Genomic DNA, 22,343 nt, shown 5'->3' with positions numbered 1-22,343 from the left:
CTTCACTCTACACATTAACCTGGTTTTCAAAAACAGAAACCTCAAGCACTGTTGCACAAACATCTTGAATGTCAATGAAGACAAAAGGCATTGTCAGTCAAACGATATTGATTTTAAAGGCCCAGTCCTTGATTGGTGCAGAGAACACATTCCACTCCATGGTCACCTTGAGTTTGCATGATCACATTCCAACTACACCCTATGCAATTTATTGTAAGTAGATAGTATTGAATGTGGACCATATGAACTTCACTGTGTGGGCACATTTAGCATGCAGATTGTGTGTGAGATTGACTATTAGTGGGAAGGAACTTGGTCTGTAAGGTATGTGCCTTAAAATCAATGTTCCCTCACTGAGCCTTATTTCACGTGAATGTTGGGGTTATTTCTTTGTATGTCCACATGAGCACTGAATCTCAATGTATTATATATCTGACAAATTTATTGACTGTAGGATATGAAACTTTAATGATTAAATAATTAATACACATACATACGCATCTCCAATGCAGAATTATTCATCCAATTAGTGGTGTGATGGTGTGATTATGTGTGTTTAAGTTATTGATTTTTATCCACAAAAAAAATGCTCACACATTATACACATTATTTCCACCATATATGTATGATAATAATACATATGATAGAATAGCAGAGGCTAAGGATAAAATAACAGTTATCTGAGAAACAGCAGTGATTTAAGGATTAATTTCTGGCTGAAGTTTCAAGTTACCGGAAAGCCCAAGGGTTTCAAAGGAACAGTGATGGATAGTTGGAAAAAGCGAGAAGTCTCCTCTGGAATCTGAACTTAGATGTGTGGCGAGTGAGTCTGCCAGAGCAGGATGAAGGGTTTTTACAGGAGTTTTGTCTGACCACCTCAAACGCTGCAGCAGAGCCCCCACAGGGATTGAAGTGGAATCTGAGTCACTTCTTTACTGTCCTGGCAGCAGCACACCTCAAATTCTAAATAGTTTTTTGTATTCAAGATGTTGTTCTCAAAAAGCTTGCATAGTTCTTGTACAGTCTGGATAAAGGGTCTGACAGGTAAGGAAAGTAATCGTTTAAAGGGGAACTTGGCAACTCTAGCCATTTCTTCGCTGGTTTTCACTTTTGTCGTTGCATGTTTTCTCAACAAGCTCCCCCTATAGCTCTGGGACGTATATTTCACTCACTTGCGGCACCCTCCTTTTTCGTGTGGAGCAATGTCTACCAAGGTGGGTAATACATTATACACAGTATCATAGAACATTGCGTTTATGTGGAATTGCCGTGAAGCAATTCGTGTTTCTCGCTCGTTCTCGCTTTTCACGATACTTCCTATTTCCAACTTAACGGGACGGTAGTCCCAAAGTTGCATGGTTGGTTTTCCGCCTGGGGACGCTAGGGGGAGCGGGGACAGTCACTATTAACACCGGAACAGGCCATTTAACCATCCAAATGATTTCTAAACAGGTTTATTAAGTTGAAAAAGTTGCCAAATTCCCCTTTAAGTCAATTACTCAACATTTGAATAAATATTGTAAGTAAGTAATTTTTTAAGTCAGAACCTCCAAACATCATTCAAGTTGAGGTGAGGATTTGGTGCTTTCATCTGTGTTATATTATTGAGTATCTTTGGAAAATGGCTTGTTAGACAGAACAAAGTTCAGTGTGAAAGTTCATCCTTCATCTTGGAAACAGAAATGATCTTACCTCAAGGTCTGTTTGAAAGCTTTCAACCAGATCTCACAGTCTGCTTCCTCAGCATATGGTGCTTGCTAAAATCACGTCTACAAAGGTGGCAAAGCGTGGGCAGCACATTAGCATAGCAGCAGCAGCTTCAGTGCTCCCTCTGTATCGCCAGGGAATGTGTTCAGACACAGTACACGTGTAGGTCACCCATATCTGGTACAGTTTTTTGCCCTGATTCCAAATGAAGACAATATTCCAACTAAACAGTTTTTTTATTCCTACTATTCCTACATATTTAATGAAAATTAATATCATATAATAATATTCCCGTATACATGTAGTTGTGCATACTCCTCTTAACATAACTGTTACTTATGTACTGTACATACTACTGGAGGAATTTCCCTCCTTTTCCTTCCTTTAACCTCCTTTTTAAACTGCAGTCATGTTGGTCCCGTAGTGAAAGTGGAACGGCTGGAGAAGCTTGAGTCATTTTTCCTCTTTTCGTCAAATGTTTTCCACCGGTGGCAAACATGTTCGACATTGCAGACACAGCCTCCCTCTTTTCACTCATTCAGCCACGTTCTTGAAAAGATTGCCATTGCGATATTTGCACATATCCAAAAACCTGTATCAAAGTCTTTCATAATGTTTAAAAGTAGGTGTGTCTCTCCTTCCAAACAGAAATGTGGGCTTTTGTTTTGTGCATGCACCTCTACTCCACCTATGCAAACTGTTGGCTAGTTGGTTTGTTTACATCGCCCAGAGCTGACCATAAACAGGCAAGAGGCTGTGTGTCACAAACTGTGGTCCCCAAATGAAATGCATATCCGAATGCACACCCAAAGAATGCTCCTAAAACCTAAATAATATTGGCATATCCCACGTGTCCTAATCAGAAATTGCTCCACATGGAATAAGTTCTAATTAGGAATATCCAAATAGAATATGCTATTTACATTGTTGAATATTGTCATATTCGGAAACATACTAGAAAATTAGAGTGCATGTAAACTTGTTGCTTACATAAAATAGAAGAATGTGGACTGGTGGTTTAGTACACATGTAGTAAGCAAGCAGAGCAGTTATATAGACTGTAATGATAGTTCTCATTTGTGAATGAGTCTGCTCTGTGAGCCGATTCTTTAAATGAACAATGGGAGCCAATTTATTTTATAGGGAGAAACTGTGCCTTCTTTTAATAAACAGAACACTGGCTTGGTATTTTCAGTGTTGGAGAAAAAAAGCAAATTATTACTCAGAAATGTCATCAACACTATTATTATTACCATTTGTGTGTTTGTACCAGTTGACCTGGCACTTTTGTCTTCCCAGGAGGTTGTGGCAGCAAACAATGAGCTGATGTTTCCCAAGTCACGGCAGGCTAAGCAGCCCATAGCAAACATTTAACTGAGATGTCCTAGGTTACATATCAGATGATAAACCAACAACAGTTATATTGTATAGTTAATGAGAGTACAAAAATATATTGGGGGAAGAGGGAGAGCTGTGAGGAAGTAATTAAAGATGGATGTTGTTGTCAGCCTCTCATTTCATGCCACTGCAAAGCTAGTGGTAGAGTCACCACTTTCATCAGATACATGTTATTTTTTTAGCACCTGTTTGGTCATTTTTTGCCTCAAAAAGATTGTGAAAAGTTCATTTTGGTATGAATTTGAAAGTGAGTTCCAGCTCTTATTTCAAATGCAAAGTCCTAAAATCAACATTATAGATTTGGTTGTGTGGGACCCACCTACAAAATCAAAAAAATCCTGTATGTCACACTGATGCCATTTGATCTAGAAGAACACATTTTAAAAGGACAGTGAAATCAAATCTTTAATGCTACATAAGTAGGGTCCGTTCTACATTAGTCATTAATGTGTGATTCTATTGGCCACAACTGGTCGCACTGTGCAGGCCAATCCTTTTTTATTATTATTAAATATCTACAGCCATCATGGAGCAACAAAAAATGACCTTGATCTCACCTACAGCAAGGCATATGCATCTTTTTATCACAAAAGAGCGAGGAGGGAGAGGAACTGTGTGCCCTGTGGGCGGACAGAATGGAACATTTGAACGATTTCAAATTATACTGAACTATAAAAAATGTTCTGAGGGACAAATGATGGGTTGTGATCTCTTTCTTTGTCTGTCTCATTTTCTTTTCCAGGAGATAATAATGGATGGCCCCATCTTTTCGACAAGTATTTTGGAATGCCAAGCTATAACACTGGGACCAAGTCCAATGTGTGCTGTAAGTACTGGTATTTTGTTATTAACTGCATATTTATAGGTGGTTTGGGTTAATTTGTGCTCATATGCATGCGTGCCTCCTTTTTTTACTCTTCTTTAAAATAACCTCGGCAGAGAAGTAGTTTTCCTGGATTTTCCTTTTTTTGTTGTCCTTTAGGGCATCAAATAGAAAGCCATACATGTTTGAATCACTGCTGTGATACGGTTTGTTCTATGAAACAAAACTGATGGCAGTTCAGTTGTTGCATAATGGCATGCAGCAGGAGTGGGAAGCCGGTGAAAGTTAATTTCACAGAGACTCTGACTGGTTCGTTGGAATGACTTTGTGGAGGTGGAATTAGGTCTGGAGGGGAATAACGTGAACTTGATGCATTGTGCCCTTCTCATGAACCTTCTCCCTGCTGTAAAGATATTCAACAAAACACAATGAAAAGGTTAGCGAGTTAGAAAAGGTTAGTGAGTTAGAAAAGGTTAGCGAGTTAGAAAAGGTTAGCAAGTTAGAAAATGCAAAAAATCATATTTACAAATACTTCGATGCTAATTATTCTAGATTTGGTTTTCACAATTTCTTAATGACATGAATAGATCAAGACGAGCAGCCACCAGGATAAACATGTATTTGTTGAACACTACCAAAAACTCAAAATTCAATGGACAGTTCCAGTGCAATAAGGATATGTATTTACATCTTGTGGTTCTTTAAAGTTAAATTACTTTATAACTAACCCTTTCAGGCTCAACCCACCTCATTTAATTGCAAACATCTTTGGCATTATAGCACAGAGGTAATTCATCACCCATATTGCATCAAGTATACATCAGAACCAGAATCGGAATGACTTTTAGTGGCCAGGTATGTGGACACATACAAGGAATCTGACTGAATTTGTCTATCTCAACAAAATAGACATGAACTACTATGTACAGTTACACATATATATAAACAAAACAAAGAACAAATACGTGTAGACAGTATAGACAATAGTGCAATGGTGCAGAGTGCAAAGGATGCTGAAATAAGTATTTAAATACAGATTTATTTATGTACATGAGGTAGGTGGCTATGACAGTATATACAATGGGAGCAATAATTATTTGATCCCTTGCTGATTTTGTAGGTTTGCCCACTTACAAAGAATGGAACTGTGTATAATTTTTATTATCATATTTTCTCATGAAATAAGTATTTGATCCATAGAACAATAGGACTTAATACTTGGTGGAGAAACCTTTGTTGGCAAGCACAGAGGTCCGACGGTTGTTGTAGTTTGCACAGATCTTGGGAGGGATTTTGGTCCACTCCTCTTTGCAGATCCTCTCCAAATCGTTAAGGTTCCGAGGCTGTCGCTTGTCAACTCTACAGATTTTTGATGGGATTTAGGTCTGGAGACTGGCTAGGCCACTCCAGGACCTTAATATGCTTCTTTTTGAGCCACTCCTTTGTTGCCTTGGCCGTATGTTTTGGGTTATTGTCATGTTGGAAGACCCATCAATGACCCATTTTCAGTGCTCTCACTGAGGGAAGGAGGTTGTCGCCCAAAATTTCCCGGTACATGGCCCCATTCATCCTCCCCTTGATACGGTGAAGTCGTCCTGTCCCCTTAGCTGAGAAACACCCCCAAAGCATAAGGTTTCCACCTCCATGCTTCACAGTGGGGGTGGTATTCTTGGGGTTGTACTCAGCATTTCTCTTCCTCCAAACATGGCGAGTCAAGTTGATGCCAAATAGCTCTATTTTGGTCTCATCTGACCACATCACCTTCTCCCAAGCCTCCTCCGAATCATCCAGGTGTTCTTTGGCAACTTCAGACGGGCCTGTACATGTGCCTTCTTCAGCAGAAGAACCTTGAGCACGCAGAAGGATTTTAATCCTTCACGCTGTAGTGTGTTACTGATGGTTCTCTTCGTGACTGTGGTCCCAACTACCTTCAGGTCATTAACAAGCTCCTCCTGTGTAGTACTGGGCTGATCCCTGATCTTTCTCATGATCATTGATATCCCACAAGGACAGATCTTGCGTGGAGCCCCAGACCGAGGGAGATTGGCGGTGACTTTGTGTTTCTTCCATTTTCTAATAATTGCTCCAACAGTTGTTAACTTCTCACCAAGCTGCTTGCTTATTTTCTTGTAGCCCATCCCAGCCTTGTGCAGGTCTACAATTTTGTCCCTGATGTCCTTAGACAGCTCCTTTGTCTTGCCCATGGTGGAAATGTTGGAACATGATTGATTGTGTGGACAGGTATCTTTTATACAGCTACATAATGATGTAACGAGTTGACACAGGTGTTTCGGGTAATTAGTTGAGATTAGGAGTGCGAAAACTAACTGGTCTGTGGGAGCCAGAATTATTGCTGGTTGGTAAGGGATCAAATACTTATTTCATGCAAAAATATGATAATAAATTTATAAAATGTATATGATGTTGTAATTCTGGATTTTTTTGTGATATTCTGTCGCTCAATGTTAAAATGTACCTATGATTAAAATTATACACAGTTCCATTCTTTGTAAGTGGGCAAACCTACAAAATCAGCAAGGGATCAAATAATTATTGCTCCCACTGTACAGTGTATGCAGTATATACTGTCATATACACCTCATCCATCACAATGATATCAAGTTACAAATGTTTGACAAGGCAGGAGGAGACTTTTCTCCTCCTGCAACACTAAAAAAAAAAAGCTCAGCTTCCCTACTTGTCAAATCCATTCTTTTCCTCCGTAGATTACAATGTTTAAGTTATATGAAGTGTTGTCAATTAGAGCCCACCTTCAAGCAATCATAACCTAGTCAATCTAAACCAACCGACATTCGTGGCTGGGTTATGGTAGAAAAGAAACAATTTGTAGAATGTGTCCAAAGCAGTTTAACCATCCCACAAGTAGTTCTGATTAAGCATCTACTATTTAACCAAGATAGAGAAAAAAGAGCAAATGTGACCTTAAAATATAAAAGAAGATGGGCAAAAACAAATTTGAAAAACCTTCAATAATGCTCTGCGCTGTGCCACCAGTTCTTCACTTCAGAGAGCACAAAAGAGTCAATAAAGTTTTACTCATTTCTGAAGATAAAAGAAATAAGCTGCATAGTCAGATGCTTAGAAAGGACAGACAATATAATAAGTAGTGGGATGGATATAGATATGAAATACTCAATTTTAAAAAGAAAAGTGATAAAGTCATAAATAGTAAGCTTATCATAGTTTCCAACTGAGAAATGCCATTACTTATTTGAACAGCCAAATGTATACAATATATACTCCACACAATGAACAGTGCAAATTGGGTTTGGATGAAAACATTTTTACACCGAAGTCGTGCATGTAAACAAACCTGTTTTATTCAGCTTTCCCATTAATCAGGTTTTCTCTCAGCTTGTTTAAAAAGTTAAATGTATCCTGCAGTTTGTCAGACTTGATCTATGTTAAGATAAATAATGCACGCATGGCCTAATTGTTGACATAATTATACTTTTAATTTGCCATCTGCACTAAATTACAAAGTCTCAAACATGAAAAACCAAACAAGTCAGAGGAAATCAACTTGTCAAGTTTCATTTTAAGCCATGACTGTAGTTTAAGGCGCCTTTTACAGCTCATTATTCTTGGCTCTACTTATGTGACCATAGTTTGAATGCTAACATCCATGCTGCATTCACTGAGAATCTATACCTCTGAATGTGTATACAAAAAACACACCCACACATTTTTATTTCCAAAAATAAAACCCAGCAGGTTTGCCTGGTGTTCTACCTAAAGATAAATGATCAAAGATTGTGTCAGCTTTGGGTAGGGAGACAGTGTTTCTCCTTTAATATTGCATGTATCTCCATATATCAATGATGTCCGCACAATGTTCAAGTGTTCTCTGTCTTAACAGTACATTTCTAAGCTATTAAAAGCAAATAAAACTCACCAATGGTAGAATTCCTAGAAGCACTGAGATTTAAATTATGTTTGATTTGGCCTTTTAGTTAAGTTATTATGAGATGTGCAGAATGTTAGCTTTGGCCAGTAATTATAGTACCAAGCTAGACAGGGAAATGCAGAGCGGTAGCACAACAAGACCCTAATTCATCTATAGGTATAGGCCTGGTTTCAGGAGGGGATCCAGATGGGAAACCATCTTCAAAGCTGATTTATAGTAGTCTTTTACTTGCACTTAGTCTGGCAATGCACATGGATCAATTTGGGAGACTCTACCTGGAGCTTTAGCCGCTAACAACAGAAACCTCTCCATAGTGATTATGTAATAGGTCGGGGGGCGGCGGCACAAAGTCGTGCAAAACGTGAAAGGCCTATCTAGAGCCAGTGTTAGGTTTGTCAGTACTGGGCTACTGTAAAACATGACAGTTTAACATGGTGGACTATAGAATAGGACCTGCTCCCTGTAGATAAAAACTGCTCATTGTAAAATAACGAAAACACAATTCTTATTTTCAGGTTATGATACACTAATAAAAACATTCCTATCAATATTAACTTTCTGCCAATAGATAATCCTGAATATTACACACTGGACCTTTTAAGTTGTGTTAAATGATTCACAATGCCAACTCATGCATTCCTCCTTAATAGTTGCCGGGAGCTGCCTGTAGCTGCCAGTAGCCTTTGAGCAGTACAGTGAATTAAATAATTATATAGCTAGCTAACGTTAACTAGTAAAGATGAAAAGGCAGCAAAACATCCTTTCTTTCATCATTCACTCTTCTAATGGTTTGCAATGAATTTTCCAAAAAACATTACCTAGTCAACCTGTTAAACTTGTTTTAGGAAACTCTCTAAATGCTACAGTACTTTTTTCCCATTTATCAGCCTTGATCAAGCTTAAGCAACCATAAATATGTCAGATACAGGGTTGTATTTATATGTCAGTACATTTTGTATCGTTCATACAAATAGATTTTGATAACCTTGATATGCTTTCCTTCCTCTTCTGGTAATGACATGTATTATTTTTATTAATTCCATGAAGATTAATTTGCAGGATTTCAAATGACTCTAAATTGACATTGCAACATCATTTCGTAATAAGGACAGGCACTTTTCTATTACTATTTCCAGGAACTCTCCTATTATTGTCTGAATACAGATGTTGGAGCTCTTGCATGGTCCCGCAGAGTTAAGCATTTATTTCCACTGGGGCTGTCCATATAATAAAAGTAATGTTGGTAGAAATAAGTGTTGCCCAAATGTGCACTCATTGAGATTTAGTATAGCAAAGCAGTACTCACATCAGCAGATACATGACAATAATAATAGAGCTGTTTTATGGGAAACGCAGTGTGAGATGATAAAACATTTATAAATAAAGAAATTGAGCCCAAAAGAGCCACTCAAAAGAACAGTTTAGTACTGGTATGAAATTAATAAAATAGTATTTTAAATAAAAGGGAGTTGTAGTGTCAACCACTGCAAGTATCTACTGCAACTACTACTGTGGTCTTCTTGTCATCCCATTCATGAACAAAATACTAAAGTAAAAATCTAGTTTCCAACAGCCTCTTAAGCACGGCTTAAAGGTGTAGTGCCTGTCAAGGAGGAGCCTTTCATTAAATGCCCCTTGTGGTTAATTCTGATGTGTCTTCAAATAAAACTTTCTTTCATTTGAGCCAGGAAGGCCTGGTTAAACAATCGTATCTGCTCCATTTCATCACGTCTTGCATAGCTAAACTGGGATTTAATGAAAGATAATCAAAGTTGGCATAACCCAGGAATATTCAATAATCAATCTTGAGAGACCTGGTTCAGTTATTAACTATTGCCATCCTGTGTTAATCCTCCAAGCCAATAAACTCTGCTTACACACTCTGCTTTCCTTAAATCTCAGGTTTGCATTTTCTTCCAGGAGAACTAGGTTGCCATTCTTCCAAACAGCTCCACTCTTGACACTTTGACACTCCGCAGAATGACCCGTTGATTGACGTATCCTCTGATGTCCCTTCCCTCTCCCCTCCATCTCTCCAGTGCTGGGTGTCGTTCCTGAGCTCTGCCAGTGCAGAGACCTGGAGCTGGACTGTGACGGCGCACAGCTTCAAGATATCCCTGTGGTGGCGATGAATGTCACCATGATGTGAGTAGAAAATATCCCCTTATTTTTTCAATATCCTAAAGCTCAAGCAATCCCCAGGAAGCCTTCATCCTCGACTGTGACTGTCAGAGCATGTGAGAAGTGTTGTAGCAGGCGGGCCACACCCCCACCCCCCTCCAAAGCGCCACCCTATCACTGTGAGTAGCTGCCATTGCCACAAGATGAGTGAGTGAGTAACTTACTTGAAGCCAGAATTATAGATGAATGTCTGGGGGGAGTGGAAGTGACTAATGCAACCCCTTCACATTCCACTGATGATTAGTGTATGTCCTTGAATAGCCAGCACCACACAGTCTTTTGTCAAAAGTGTATAATGCAAGATTTCAATTATTTTGAGACAATAGTTTAAAATAATTTGTCTTCTTAAATTTCATTTGACATGGTTGTATGAACTTGTAGTCATTACAAAGTTTTTTTGTGTCTGATGGAGGTACATTACCCCTTTTAAGTCAATTTAGGCTGTTTTTATGTGACCTGGAATATTTGCATTTCCTACATGTAATTGCTGCATCAGCTGCATGGTGCCCATGCTAATAGAGAACTTGTGTACCAAAATGTTGGATGCTGTCAAATTCTGTATTAAAGAGTTTTGTGTGGGCATGAGGTCACCCCTTCAACATTTTGATGGCCAATTACAGAGAAATGGTGCTTTCAAAAAGCAAACTTGTAGATTTTGTACAGTATATGGTACCGAATTTGGTAAAGATTGAACCAAATATTTTCCAATAGAGGCAACGATTGTGTTTACCAAAAATATTTAATATATTAATATTATTAATATTTTTTCCAGCTCAAAAAGGCATTGCCTATAGATCAAATCACACAATTACCAGGCAAATTGGCCTATCCTCATTATCTGTTATAATGTATCTGCTCATTGGGACAGCATCATTTTCTTGTTGTTTTGTAGTTGCCCCACTTTTTTCTCCTCTCTGAACCGCACTGACTAAAACTTTCCAAGAGCCTGTCTCTCTTGGTGTGTTTAAAGTGCAGGTGACCAAAGCAAGAGACATGTGTACATTTTGATTTAAAACGAAAGGGCACAATAGTTCAGACTTCCAGCCAGAGTTATAAAGTCATTTATGACCTTCACAGGCAACAAGGTTCTGGTGGATGGAAAGATTGCTGTATAGAAGTAGCCAATGTGTGGCCTGATGGTGGTCTATAAGATTGGTAATGATGTATCAAACAACAGACCCTTTTCTCTGTTTTAGAGAATGTTTAGTTCTGTTGGCCAGTCAATTATTCCACAACTTTGGTTTGGACTGAAATATTTCTACGACTGTTAGATGGGTTGCCATGAACACCTGAACTAGAAAAAAATGTTTTCTTATTTCAGTAGTTTTGATTTGCTGGGGTCTTTTCTTCCTTGAGATTGTTTCATCATTCTATATTGACAGTAAACATATTTTTCCTTTGATTTTTATTTTAATTAAGTATGACTATGTGTAGGTGGCACTTTCTATTAAAATAATAATAAAGCAATAAAAACAATGTTTGGGTGTTTAGTTATTACTCTGTGTGACCAGACAGCTATCAATCTGTGTTAGCCCACAGGCCCAGTTTGCTATCATGGGACTTCAGTTTTCAGTTCCATGCAAATGCTACACCATATTTTACATCTGTTACCCGTTCCATGTACTACACAAGCTTTAGTGAAATTGGACCTTATCTGTGACCTTTTAGAATAAAATGTGCCTGCATCCTGACTGAAGTGGAATGAACTCAGTTGGTAGGAATTGTTTTCACTGTAATGACTGTATTGGCCTGAAAATGAGACAATTATTATTCTGGAAATTGTGCTTGAAAGATTGGAGGTCATATAATATTTCAATATTATATATGTATATATCAATATTTTCATAGCTGCTTTCAACAGACAGTGTTCTGTTTGACTGGAGCAAGTACTGGCTTCAAGGATACAGAGTGAGTTATGTATGAATATGTGGCATTCACTAGTTTCCTCCTATTACGAATTAAATGAAAAAAGATATGACTAAGATACATATGTTGACCACATATCATAATTATGGCTTGATAATTTGCCAGTTTCTTGGGTTCTTATGGTTTTTATTGGCACACTCTGTCTCTGACTCTGACAGCTGCCTTAAGGTGTTCATATAGGTCCAGTATCATCCTCTGTTGCACCCGACAGTGTAAAATCTCCTACATACATAATATTATCCCATCTTGTGTCTCCATGACTCACATGACTGACTCTCATATTAGTCATGGACGCTTTGCTTTAGAAAGACATTAATTGACATCTAATCTTACGTTAAACCATTTTTTTTATTTGACTCTATTCTTTATTGCCACATTGTATTATTTTGGGTCCTCTATTACAACTACTGACACTGCTAAACGTGTCGTTTTTTGTCTCCTGACTGCCAAAATCAGGACTTGAAGTTCCACAGGGTGAAGTCTCTTTACTTTTTGTTAATATGTTTGGGAATTAACTTGTAGAAGGGAAGCAGTTATACGCACATCACTCAGGTGCAAGGCTGTCAGAAAACAGTATAAATAAAAAAACAATACAGGCTCCACACTAACTCACTGCCACAACCATCTTTTTAGTAATGATAGCGACAATCCTAGATGGATCATTGTCAGATCAGAGTGTTTGAAAGACTTGAAACCACTCCCATATTTATACATTATGCACATCAGTAGGCTGACAAACTCTGTGCTGGCAGGTCTGGTTAATCATTACAGCCAGGATAATAATCCTCCGAGAACAATTAACAATACATTTCAGTCCGTAATAAAAAATACGTTGAACAAAGTACAGAGATAAATAATAGTGTTCTTCAAAATATCAATGCAGACATTTATATCAGATCCATCAACACATATATCAAAACATATATGAATTAATTAAAAACATGTATGGATCAGATTCCAATAAGGTAAAAGACACACCTATTAGTATTAGTACGATTAAAATATGAAACCAATTTTATCATTTATTTTCCCATAGGGAAAATACATATACATATCCATACACACGTATATAGGCTTATACAGTATGTAGGCCTTCAAATATCTACATTCATGTGGGAAGAACAATCATAATCCTGCTACCATTTTATTCTAGAGAATATGTTTGATCTTAAGTTCTTGATTCAAATTGCTAGGGGGGAGAGTCTGAAGAGTGGAAACAAGGGTATATCAATTATCTCTTCTTCTTGGATGCCAATGTATCTGAGAGAGGCCACTGGGTGATTTGCCTCTCTGAAATCCACTGTCACCGCATTACGTTGGTCCTTATTAAAAAGGTTTTTGTGGCAGTGAGTAAGTATGCAGGCTTTATTGTTGTTTTTTTTCATTGATGTAAATAAAACTTACCTACAGTGAAGTTGAACGGGTAGGCTTTGTATGGCAATTGTAGGGGTGTTGATTATGCTAATGATGAAATCTCACATAGTGCATCTAATCACCAACAGGTGGTTGTTGTTATTGTGTTGTCAGACCAAAATTAGCGAGTTAAGACTGAATCTGAATCTGACTTGGAACATTCAGTTTTGATAGGAAAGCATGTTTGTTAACTTTAGTGTTGCCATAGAAATTGCATCTCATCATCAGTCATATCAGAGGATATGTTAGAGAACGGTAAACCCAAAGAGACAGTGTTAAGAAAATCTTACACTGCCCCAAAAACTGACGTCCAAATGTTTCTCATGTCATTGTGAGTGGATGAGCCTTTAATCGAGATTTAATCCGTTAAAAGCTTTGTAATGAACTGCTTGATCAACTGCATGTTTACAGATTTAATTTTCTGCTAATTGACTAAAGTTGTTATATATTTTACATCTGCCTACCTTATTTTAACTTTTCTTTTACCTTAAAAAAAGTCTGTGAGTGTAAAAGTTCTTTTAGATATAGACTCACCGCCTGAAATATATAGGGTAAAATAAAGATAATATTCATTGTTGGGGAAAGTGTTCTGCAGTAATGGTGTCATGTTTTATATATTTGAAGTTGAGATGGTCATTTTAATGTTGAATAGATTCGAACCAGGCTTGGAAACCCCATTAATTAGACATTTTGACACTTTATAATTTAAACTCACATGCTTAAATTATAACCATGACAATCTGAAGGAGCCGGCTAGATGTTCAAATGCAGCAGTACTGAATCATGTATCGTTGATGGTGTAAACGTCCTTCTGTATTCTGATTTTGAGCCTTTTTCTGTCCTGCAGGTCCCTACAAATGAACCAGCTTCAGATACTGAGGGCAAACACATTCTTTAAGTACCAGAACCTACAGAAACTGTGAGTTTCCATATACTATGCAATGCATTTTATTTGAATATATATTATTGTATTATGTATTTATATTAAATACAGTACATATATTTTATTATTTTTGTTTTATTTAATTTACATTCCAATTTTTATTTCTCTCCTACCCAATTGTTATTTTTCATTGGTCCTTTATTCAGTAATTTATTCAAGCATCATATACAGCGGGTAAAATAACTATTGAATACATCACCATTTTTCTCAGTAAATATATTTCAAAGGTGCTATTGACATGACATTTTCACCAGATGTCGGTAACAACCCATGCAATCCACACATGCAAAGAAATCAAACCATAGATGTCCATAAATTATGTGTAATAATGTGAAATGACACAGGGAAAAAGTATTGAACACGTGACACCAGCTGAAATCTATCAGTAATTAGAAAGCAGTCCTGCCACTTGTCAGTGCAAATTAATATCAGCTGGTTCAGTCCCAACTGATGGCCTACAAAAAGGTGTCTCATCACCAAGGTGTCACACAAGAAACATCTCATGATGGGTAAAACCAAAGAGCTCTCTCAAGACCTTCGCAACCTTATTGTTGCAAAACATACTGATAGCATTGGTTACTTGGGATTACTAAATTTATGAATGTTTCAGTGAGCACTGTTGGGGTCGTAATCCGGAAGTGGAAAGAATATAATTTCACCATAAACCGGCCACGACTAGGTGCTCCTTGCAATATTTCTGACAGAGGAGTAAAAAGAATTATCAGGAGAGTTGTCCAAGAGCCAATGACCACTTGTGGAGAGCTTCAGAAAGACCTGGAATTAGAAGGGACAATTGTTTCAAAGAAAACATTGAGTAATGCACTCAACCGCCATGGCCTTTATGCACGCTCACCGCGCAAGACTCCATTGCTGAAGAAAAAGCATGTTGAAGCGCGTTTAAAGTTTGCTGCACAACATTTAGACAAGCCTGTCTGAAATACTGGGCGAATATTGTCTGGTCAGATGAGACCAAAATTCAACTCTTTGGATGCCATAATACACAGCATGTTTGGAGGTCAAATGGCACTGCACATCACCCCAAAACCACCATACCAACAGGGAAGTTTGGAGGTGGGAACATCATGGTGTGGGGCTGTTTTTCAGCATACTGCACTGGAAAACTTCATATAATTGAAGGAAGGATGAATGGAAAAATGTACCGAGACATTCTTGATAAAAATCTGCTGCCACCTACCTGGATGATGAAGATGAAACGAGGGTGGACATTTCAGCAAGACAGTGATCCCAAACACACACCCAAGGAAACTCTCAATTGGTTTCAGATAAAGAAAATAAAGTTGCTAGAATGGCCCAGCCAATCACCTGACTTGAATCCAATCCAATCCAAATCTATGGAAAGAACTAAAGATCAGAGTTCATAGAAGAGGCCCACGGAAACTTCAAGATTTGAAGACTGTTTGTGCAAAAGAATGGGCCAAAATCACACCTGAGCAATGCATGCGACTAGTTTCTCCATACAGGAGGCGTCTTGAAGCTGTCATTACCAACAAAGGCTTTTGTACGAAGTATTAAATAAATTTCAGTAAGCGTGTTCAATACTTTTTCCCTGTGTCATTCCATTTTATTACACATAACTTTAATTTCTGTGTAATATGTGTGGATTGCATGGGTTGTTACCGACATCTGGTGAAAATTTCATGGCAATAGCACCTTTAGAAATATATTTACTGAGAAAAATCGTGAAGTGTTCAAATACTTATTTTACCCACTGTATAATATATTGTAGTTTGAAGTTACCTTTCAAGATTAAACATGCATGTGTGGGGCATCCTGATAGCTCACCTAGATTTAACAGCACCCTGTGTACCGAGGATGAGTCCTTGCTGCGTGTCATTCCCAACCAAAAAATAAATTCTAAAATTGTGAAACTTCTAATAAATTATTAGCATGCGTGAGAGCCTACACTATTCATTCAGAAAAGCACAATGCCTTCACCTCCATGATACCACAGAGCCGAGATAATGACAAGCCACTGAGTGATAAATACAACACACAAGTTTCACAACTACAAAGCCCATCTGTGTGAGGCTATGATGACTACTGGGAACGCTGCCAAAAGTGATTGTTTTGTCCTGCGCACAGATTCATTCATTGCAGACTTGCGTTGTTTATCAACCTCTCACAGTGCCACAGACTGGCAGCAGGAGAATAGGTCTGAACCATTTGGCTGTGTCAGGCTGTCAGCCTTCAGTTGCTGCACTAAAGGTCTGACCAGATTGAGAACTTGCCTAAGATATGCATAAACAAATATCAGAATGAATTGCCAGGTGTGTAAAATACACAAATAGACAAAACAAAGCTGTCAGAGGAGGTTTGTTGAGCTCACAGTATGTGCTACAAAAGAAGAATTCAAGGTATTTGACAGACACTGGTTGTATGATATAATACTAATTTCTCTCAGCTGGGCTAATATCCCTATTTAAGCTTTTTACTTTTTGTAAACAACATCTATTTCTCACTCAAACAACCAAATTAAAAAATTGTGTGTCTGTTTTAAAAAAACCAACAGACTTATTACAGAGTTATTACATTTTTCTCTCATTGTTCATTTGGAATTCAAATGCTTCACAAACAGTTTTGTGCTTTTTCTACATAGATATCTCCAGCACAACAGGATCCGAGATGTGAGTCCTGACGCATTCAGAGGGCTGTATAATTTAACAAGGCTGTAAGTTTGTTCACCTTTGTTATGCGTACTGTTTAGGAATAAGGCAAGCAGCTGTATAGGCTGTACTTCTGTGTATGTACAAAGAATGAAGCAAAGCGTTAGCTGAGGCAGGCCACTGGAGTTTCATTCATGCTTCACAATCAATTGTCTTATTCACAGATGTCTGTCTTTTATCCTGCTCAGAGAAAAGTCAACTTCTATGTAAATTTTTCTAATGACTATTTAGATATTAACGCTCTCGTGGCTGAATGGGAACAAATCCCTGACGCCAGGTTCTAAAATATTATAGAACGCCTGAATCCCTGTAGCTTTAAAATGACATGTTCAACAATCACATACAGGTTTAATGTTTTGGTGTCCAAATACTTTTGGCAATGTAATGGATCCTTGTTTCCTGACATTATCAAAGCTTGGTTGTATGTACACACATTGTGAAATAGTAGAATGCATATAGTTACCCAGCAGAGATGGGGGGACTCGAGTCGAGTGACTGGACTCGAGTCAGACTTAAGTCGCCAGATTGAGGACTTGTGACTTGCTTGATTAACAGTGATAAAAGACTTGACTTGACTTTGACTTGCTAGTCATGACTTGAGAGTTGACTTAGACTTGCATGAAATGATTCGACAAGTCATTGCTGTCTTTATTAATATGTGAATTATCAAAAATTCGATCGGATATTTCTTGTTGCATGTGGGCGAACCAGGCAACCTGTAATCTAACCAAGTGACGCACGCATCACTGACTGCAGCGGTTGTAGAGTGGCCGGAGCGGAGCACTTGGAAGATGGAACTGGAAGCAGCTGTTCCCAAAGTTATAAAAATGTTTAACCTGCAGCTTCTGAAATGATGCATCTTTCTGTTTTGTTCTATTTTAGTAAATGCCAAAATAATCGGGACTAATCGACTAAATGAAAAAATAATCGATAGATTAGTCAACAACCAAAATAACTGTTAGTTGCAGCCCTAGTACAATGTACAGTGAATTAACATAGCCTACCCTTCCTAGGGGTCCTTGGAAGCTCATTGCAACTCTAATTTTATGTTTGATAGACATTATTCATGCACTAATTTAGCCTAATACAGACTATGGTTTTACTTTACCACATACTGTACATGTCCACATAACAGTGAGGGGCTGTATATTTAATGAGAAATTAGAGATGACAGCTTAGTAGAAAAGCATGGACAACATTTTCAAATGTTAACTTCTTTAATTGATTGTGATTAAAAAATATTTTTAATTGCAATGTTACCTATGTATTTAATGGAATACTATGCATTGAAAACATGAGCTATCAGCACTTTAAGACAGTTGTCATCCAGCTTATTATATTCCTATGACTTGACTTGTGACTTGCTTGACCTAAACTATGACTTGTCTTGACTTGACTTGACTCTCACAAAAATGACTTGGGACTTGCTTGAGACTTGAAGGTTAAGACTTGAGACTTGCTTGAGACTTGCACATGTGTGTCTTACTCCCACCTCTGGTTACCAGTAACGAACATCAGGTAAACAGTAAGTATAAATGCAGTCAGAATACAGCATACTGTTGAGACTATTGTATAGTAATAAACGCAACAGGGGGCAGGTTTTCCCATTAGTTTATTTAACATGTCAGAGAGCATCCTCTTCAGGTAACCTTCTAAACTCTTTCCTCTCTTAGATATCTGAGCTACAACAAGATATCTGTCCTGATGCCGGGGGTGTTCCGGGACCTGCATAAGCTGGAGTGGTTGTATGTTTATTCTCTACTGAAAGAAAGTTCTGCACCAAAGGAATATAAAATAATATAGGATGTTTTACTTTATGTACTGTAAGTATTGCTTTGCTATAGGCAAAGAAGGTCAGTTTTGAGATAAACGTTGTTTCTTGCATTGTTTTTGTTTTTTGTTACATACAGGTAATACATCACACATATCTCTCTTAATGCTGTTTTTTCTGAATCAATATTCTGCAAATGAGGCTGCAAGTATAAACAGTGTTTTTTTTGTTGTAGGATCCTGGAAAATAACAACATCCATCAAATATCCTCCATGACCTTTTCTGGACTAAACTCCCTTGTTTTACTGTGAGTTTTTATTTTAGGTTTTATTCTTATTCTGTTTTGCTTGGCTTTACTTTGTTGTGATGTCCTCTCAAATCATCAAAAGTTCTGGTATTACGACTCTTTGTTAAGTTTAGATTGAATGAGTGTTCCCCCTTTGAACATTGAAGGAGAATGCACTACACCTTGTTACACTGTGTGTTAATGATTGACAGGGTTTTGTTGAACAACTCTTTGACAAAGCTGGATGACATCTGTCGAGAAATGCCAAGATTGAACTGGCTGTAAGTAGGATGTCAAGAAATCAAAAGCTGTCTTGTCATAGAAGTGACATGTCTTTTGATGAATTTATTCTGTCTGTGTGTTTGTGCTTGTGTGGTGTGTGTGCACATTTCCTCTGTGTGTGCATTTCGTAACTGTTCTTGCAGGGATTTGGAGGGAAATCTCATTGAAACTATTGGGAATGTCTCATTACACTCATGCAGTATGCTGACAGTTCTGTAAGTATACATTTACATATTTCAGTCCACAGCAAAGGCAATGTTTTCGCTTAAAATGTATTTGTTGTTTGCTTGAATTTCTGTGAGAGCCATCCAAATCAGCCTCACTTTCTCAAAATTTAAATTACATCATGGAATTAAGCATGAAATCGTTGTAGCATTGATTCATTAAATGGGATTAAAAAGGTGAAAAAGTAGTAATGTGATTCTATTTTTGCGTTTATTGCCAGGGTTTTGCAGCGGAACGAGATCAGCAATATACACGAACAGGCTTTCTCAGTCCTCCAAAAGCTTGGAGAATTGTAAGTTATTTTTGTTTGATTATGTAAGCAAAACTGTATAGGAAAAAAATGCTGAACATGTGTTACAAGCAACGACTCTACAAACACCAGCAGAAGAGGAGGAAATGAGAAAACAATGCTGAGAGAAAAGTTTAGAACAACTTGATTTCTGCTTAAATTGTTTCCCAAAAATGATGTTGAGGGCATGGTTTTTAACATTATATGCTGAAAGTATGTAAACCTTCAGACGGAATTCCTGTCTAAGTGGTAAATATAGCTGCAAGCAACAACTGACACCAATCAAGGACACAAGTCTAATGATCACACATTTAGAATAATGGCTTCATTGAACAGATACATTTTAATGAAGACCATTTCCTTTGTGCCCCACTAGCTGTGAGGCCTGAGGATGGTTATTTGGGGCTTTGGCTTTTTTGTGTTTCAGTTAGTAGGTGTTTTCGAATGCTTTGTTCTAAAGCAACATATCTCAGAACATCTGGGTAGATTTTAGAAATATTTTTGGCTCCCACAGGATGATTCTTAGTTTTTTTAATTATTGTGGTGAGTGTCTGACCTTTCGTCAGATCGAAATTTCCCCTTGGCCAACTTTTTCATCATAATAAAGTTTCTTTAAAATCTAAAGGTTGGATTTCCATTAAAGTTGGTGTGAGTGTTCATGGTCTCCAGAGGATGAATTCTGCTGACTTTTAAGTGAGCCTGGGAACTTTCTATTAGAACCACTACAAGGAAAAAACTGTACACAAGAAATTGTGGAATCATTCCAACTTGGAGACTCATTAGTTTTTTTCTTGTTTCATCACCATTAGGTCAAATTGTCCGTTGTATATCATTTGATTGATGATAATTTGATATATCAGTATATCAAATTTCAAAAATTAACATGGCATGAAAAGTGGGATTTCGGCAGTAGGCAGTATTGTATATTGTCGTGAAGGTTTAGGTTAATGACTGTTCACATATATATTACATATACTGTAGGCAGCACAGGCAAGTACCAGGAACTGCCAGGGATTTATGTGGTGTTTAAATTTTCCATCTTAATTTTACCGCTATTGTAAAACCAAACACTTGCTGCCTGACAAGCTGAGTCACAGCAATGCCATCAACCTGCTCAATTCCAGCTGAGACACCGATGCGACTTTTCTTTACAGCAACATAAAACGGTTTTGTCTAGTCATGACCTTTAAAGTCTTCATTAAACGTCTTTAATAAGTCTATGAATAAAAGGCAATGTGAAGTCCCAAAACCGGATCCATTTCCCAGGTTTAATTTCCCTGGTATAGCATAAAAAATGTCTGAGCAAACTCCATTCAAAAATCTTCTAAATTAATTCTGCAATATGTTATGCTAAAAGTTACATGCTGCAACATATGATGTTTAGTCAGTTCAAAAACATACAGTCAACCAAACAGTGTATTTTAAAAGAAAATAATGCAATAAAAAGGTCCTCAATATCTTCAATAAAGATTTATAGTATAGTATTAAAATAAAAAGTATTAGCCCCTCTAACATTCTTGACATTGTAAGTCCTTTACACCGTCCACCTGTGGACAGTTAAGGCCGACATTAGATCTGCTTCAGGGACCTCCTGAATCTCAGTGTTCCTGTTTGGGTGATGAAGCCCTTGACCAAATGCAATCCCACTACCCAGGAGCATCTCTGGCAACATGTTAAATATGCCCAGTGTTACAAGGCTCTCTGGGAGAAGACCAGGCTGCTTCTTCTTGCTTTCCCAACAACACATCTAATCAAGCAGGGATTCAGCCAGGTCCTCCACATGTAGTCCAAGTACCGCAATCACTTGGACTTGATGGCCTTGATAACTTCTCTGCAAACTGCAGTAAAGAAAATGGCACAGAAGCACCAAACAGGACTATCTTTCAAAGAAATCTAACTTATTTCCTTTGAAATTTCTGATTGTCATCAATAACAAGGCTTGATTGAAGTTTGAATGTCAAATTTCTAACTGCTGCATTTGTTTAACACTCAAAAATATATAATTTCTGTTCACATGGCTTTTTTTGTTGTTGCTCCTAATGGTAATGATATTGCAGCTGTCCAAATTAAATCTTTTATTTGGCATTCAGGCCATAACACAGAATAATAATCAACATTAATATTCAGGGAAAACAATTTGCCTGCACTTTATTTGATGGGGGCGGTAAGGAATCTGGATAATGGAAGGTTTCTCAAAACTGTTTATGTTTACACACACACACACACACACACACACACACACACACACACACACACACATTTGCATGCCACTTATTTATTGCTGGTTGTTTAGAATGTACTTATGTGAATGTGGTTACTAGATTAAAAGGAATAAATGTAGAACACATTACTGACATTAAGCTTATGCAGTAGTAATAAACATAAACAGTATGGTATGAATAATCAAGGAACGATAAATGGTTCGAGGATGAATAAATAAAAAAGAAAACAGTCCTTGTAACTGTAAAGTAGTGTCAATAAGGAGCA

At 37.6% G+C, this 22,343-nt stretch overlaps 1 protein-coding gene across 3 annotated transcripts in view; it reads left to right on the top strand.

The window, feature by feature from the left end:
* rxfp1 (relaxin family peptide receptor 1) overlaps nt 1-22,343 on the top strand; it is a 68,185-nt gene that overhangs the window by 31,741 nt on the left and 14,101 nt on the right. For 2 of the 3 annotated variants that reach the window (XM_051420668.1, XM_051420670.1), the window contains exons 3-11: nt 3,848-3,931; nt 9,896-10,001; nt 14,224-14,295; nt 16,937-17,008; nt 18,677-18,748; nt 19,010-19,081; nt 19,273-19,341; nt 19,486-19,557; nt 19,788-19,859. In XM_051420668.1, the coding sequence (XP_051276628.1) occupies nt 3,848-3,931; nt 9,896-10,001; nt 14,224-14,295; nt 16,937-17,008; nt 18,677-18,748; nt 19,010-19,081; nt 19,273-19,341; nt 19,486-19,557; nt 19,788-19,859 (691 nt within the window). The remainder of the gene's footprint in view (nt 1-3,847; nt 3,932-9,895; nt 10,002-14,223; nt 14,296-16,936; nt 17,009-18,676; nt 18,749-19,009; nt 19,082-19,272; nt 19,342-19,485; nt 19,558-19,787; nt 19,860-22,343) is intronic. The other variant, XM_051420669.1, reaches the window with a different exon arrangement.

The sequence above is a fragment of the Dicentrarchus labrax genome, unplaced genomic scaffold (assembly GCF_905237075.1).
Source record: "Dicentrarchus labrax unplaced genomic scaffold, dlabrax2021, whole genome shotgun sequence".
NCBI classification, from domain to species: domain Eukaryota; kingdom Metazoa; phylum Chordata; class Actinopteri; family Moronidae; genus Dicentrarchus; species Dicentrarchus labrax.
The sequence above is the reverse complement of the archived record's forward strand: the minus strand, read 5'-3'. Positions and strand labels throughout refer to the sequence as shown.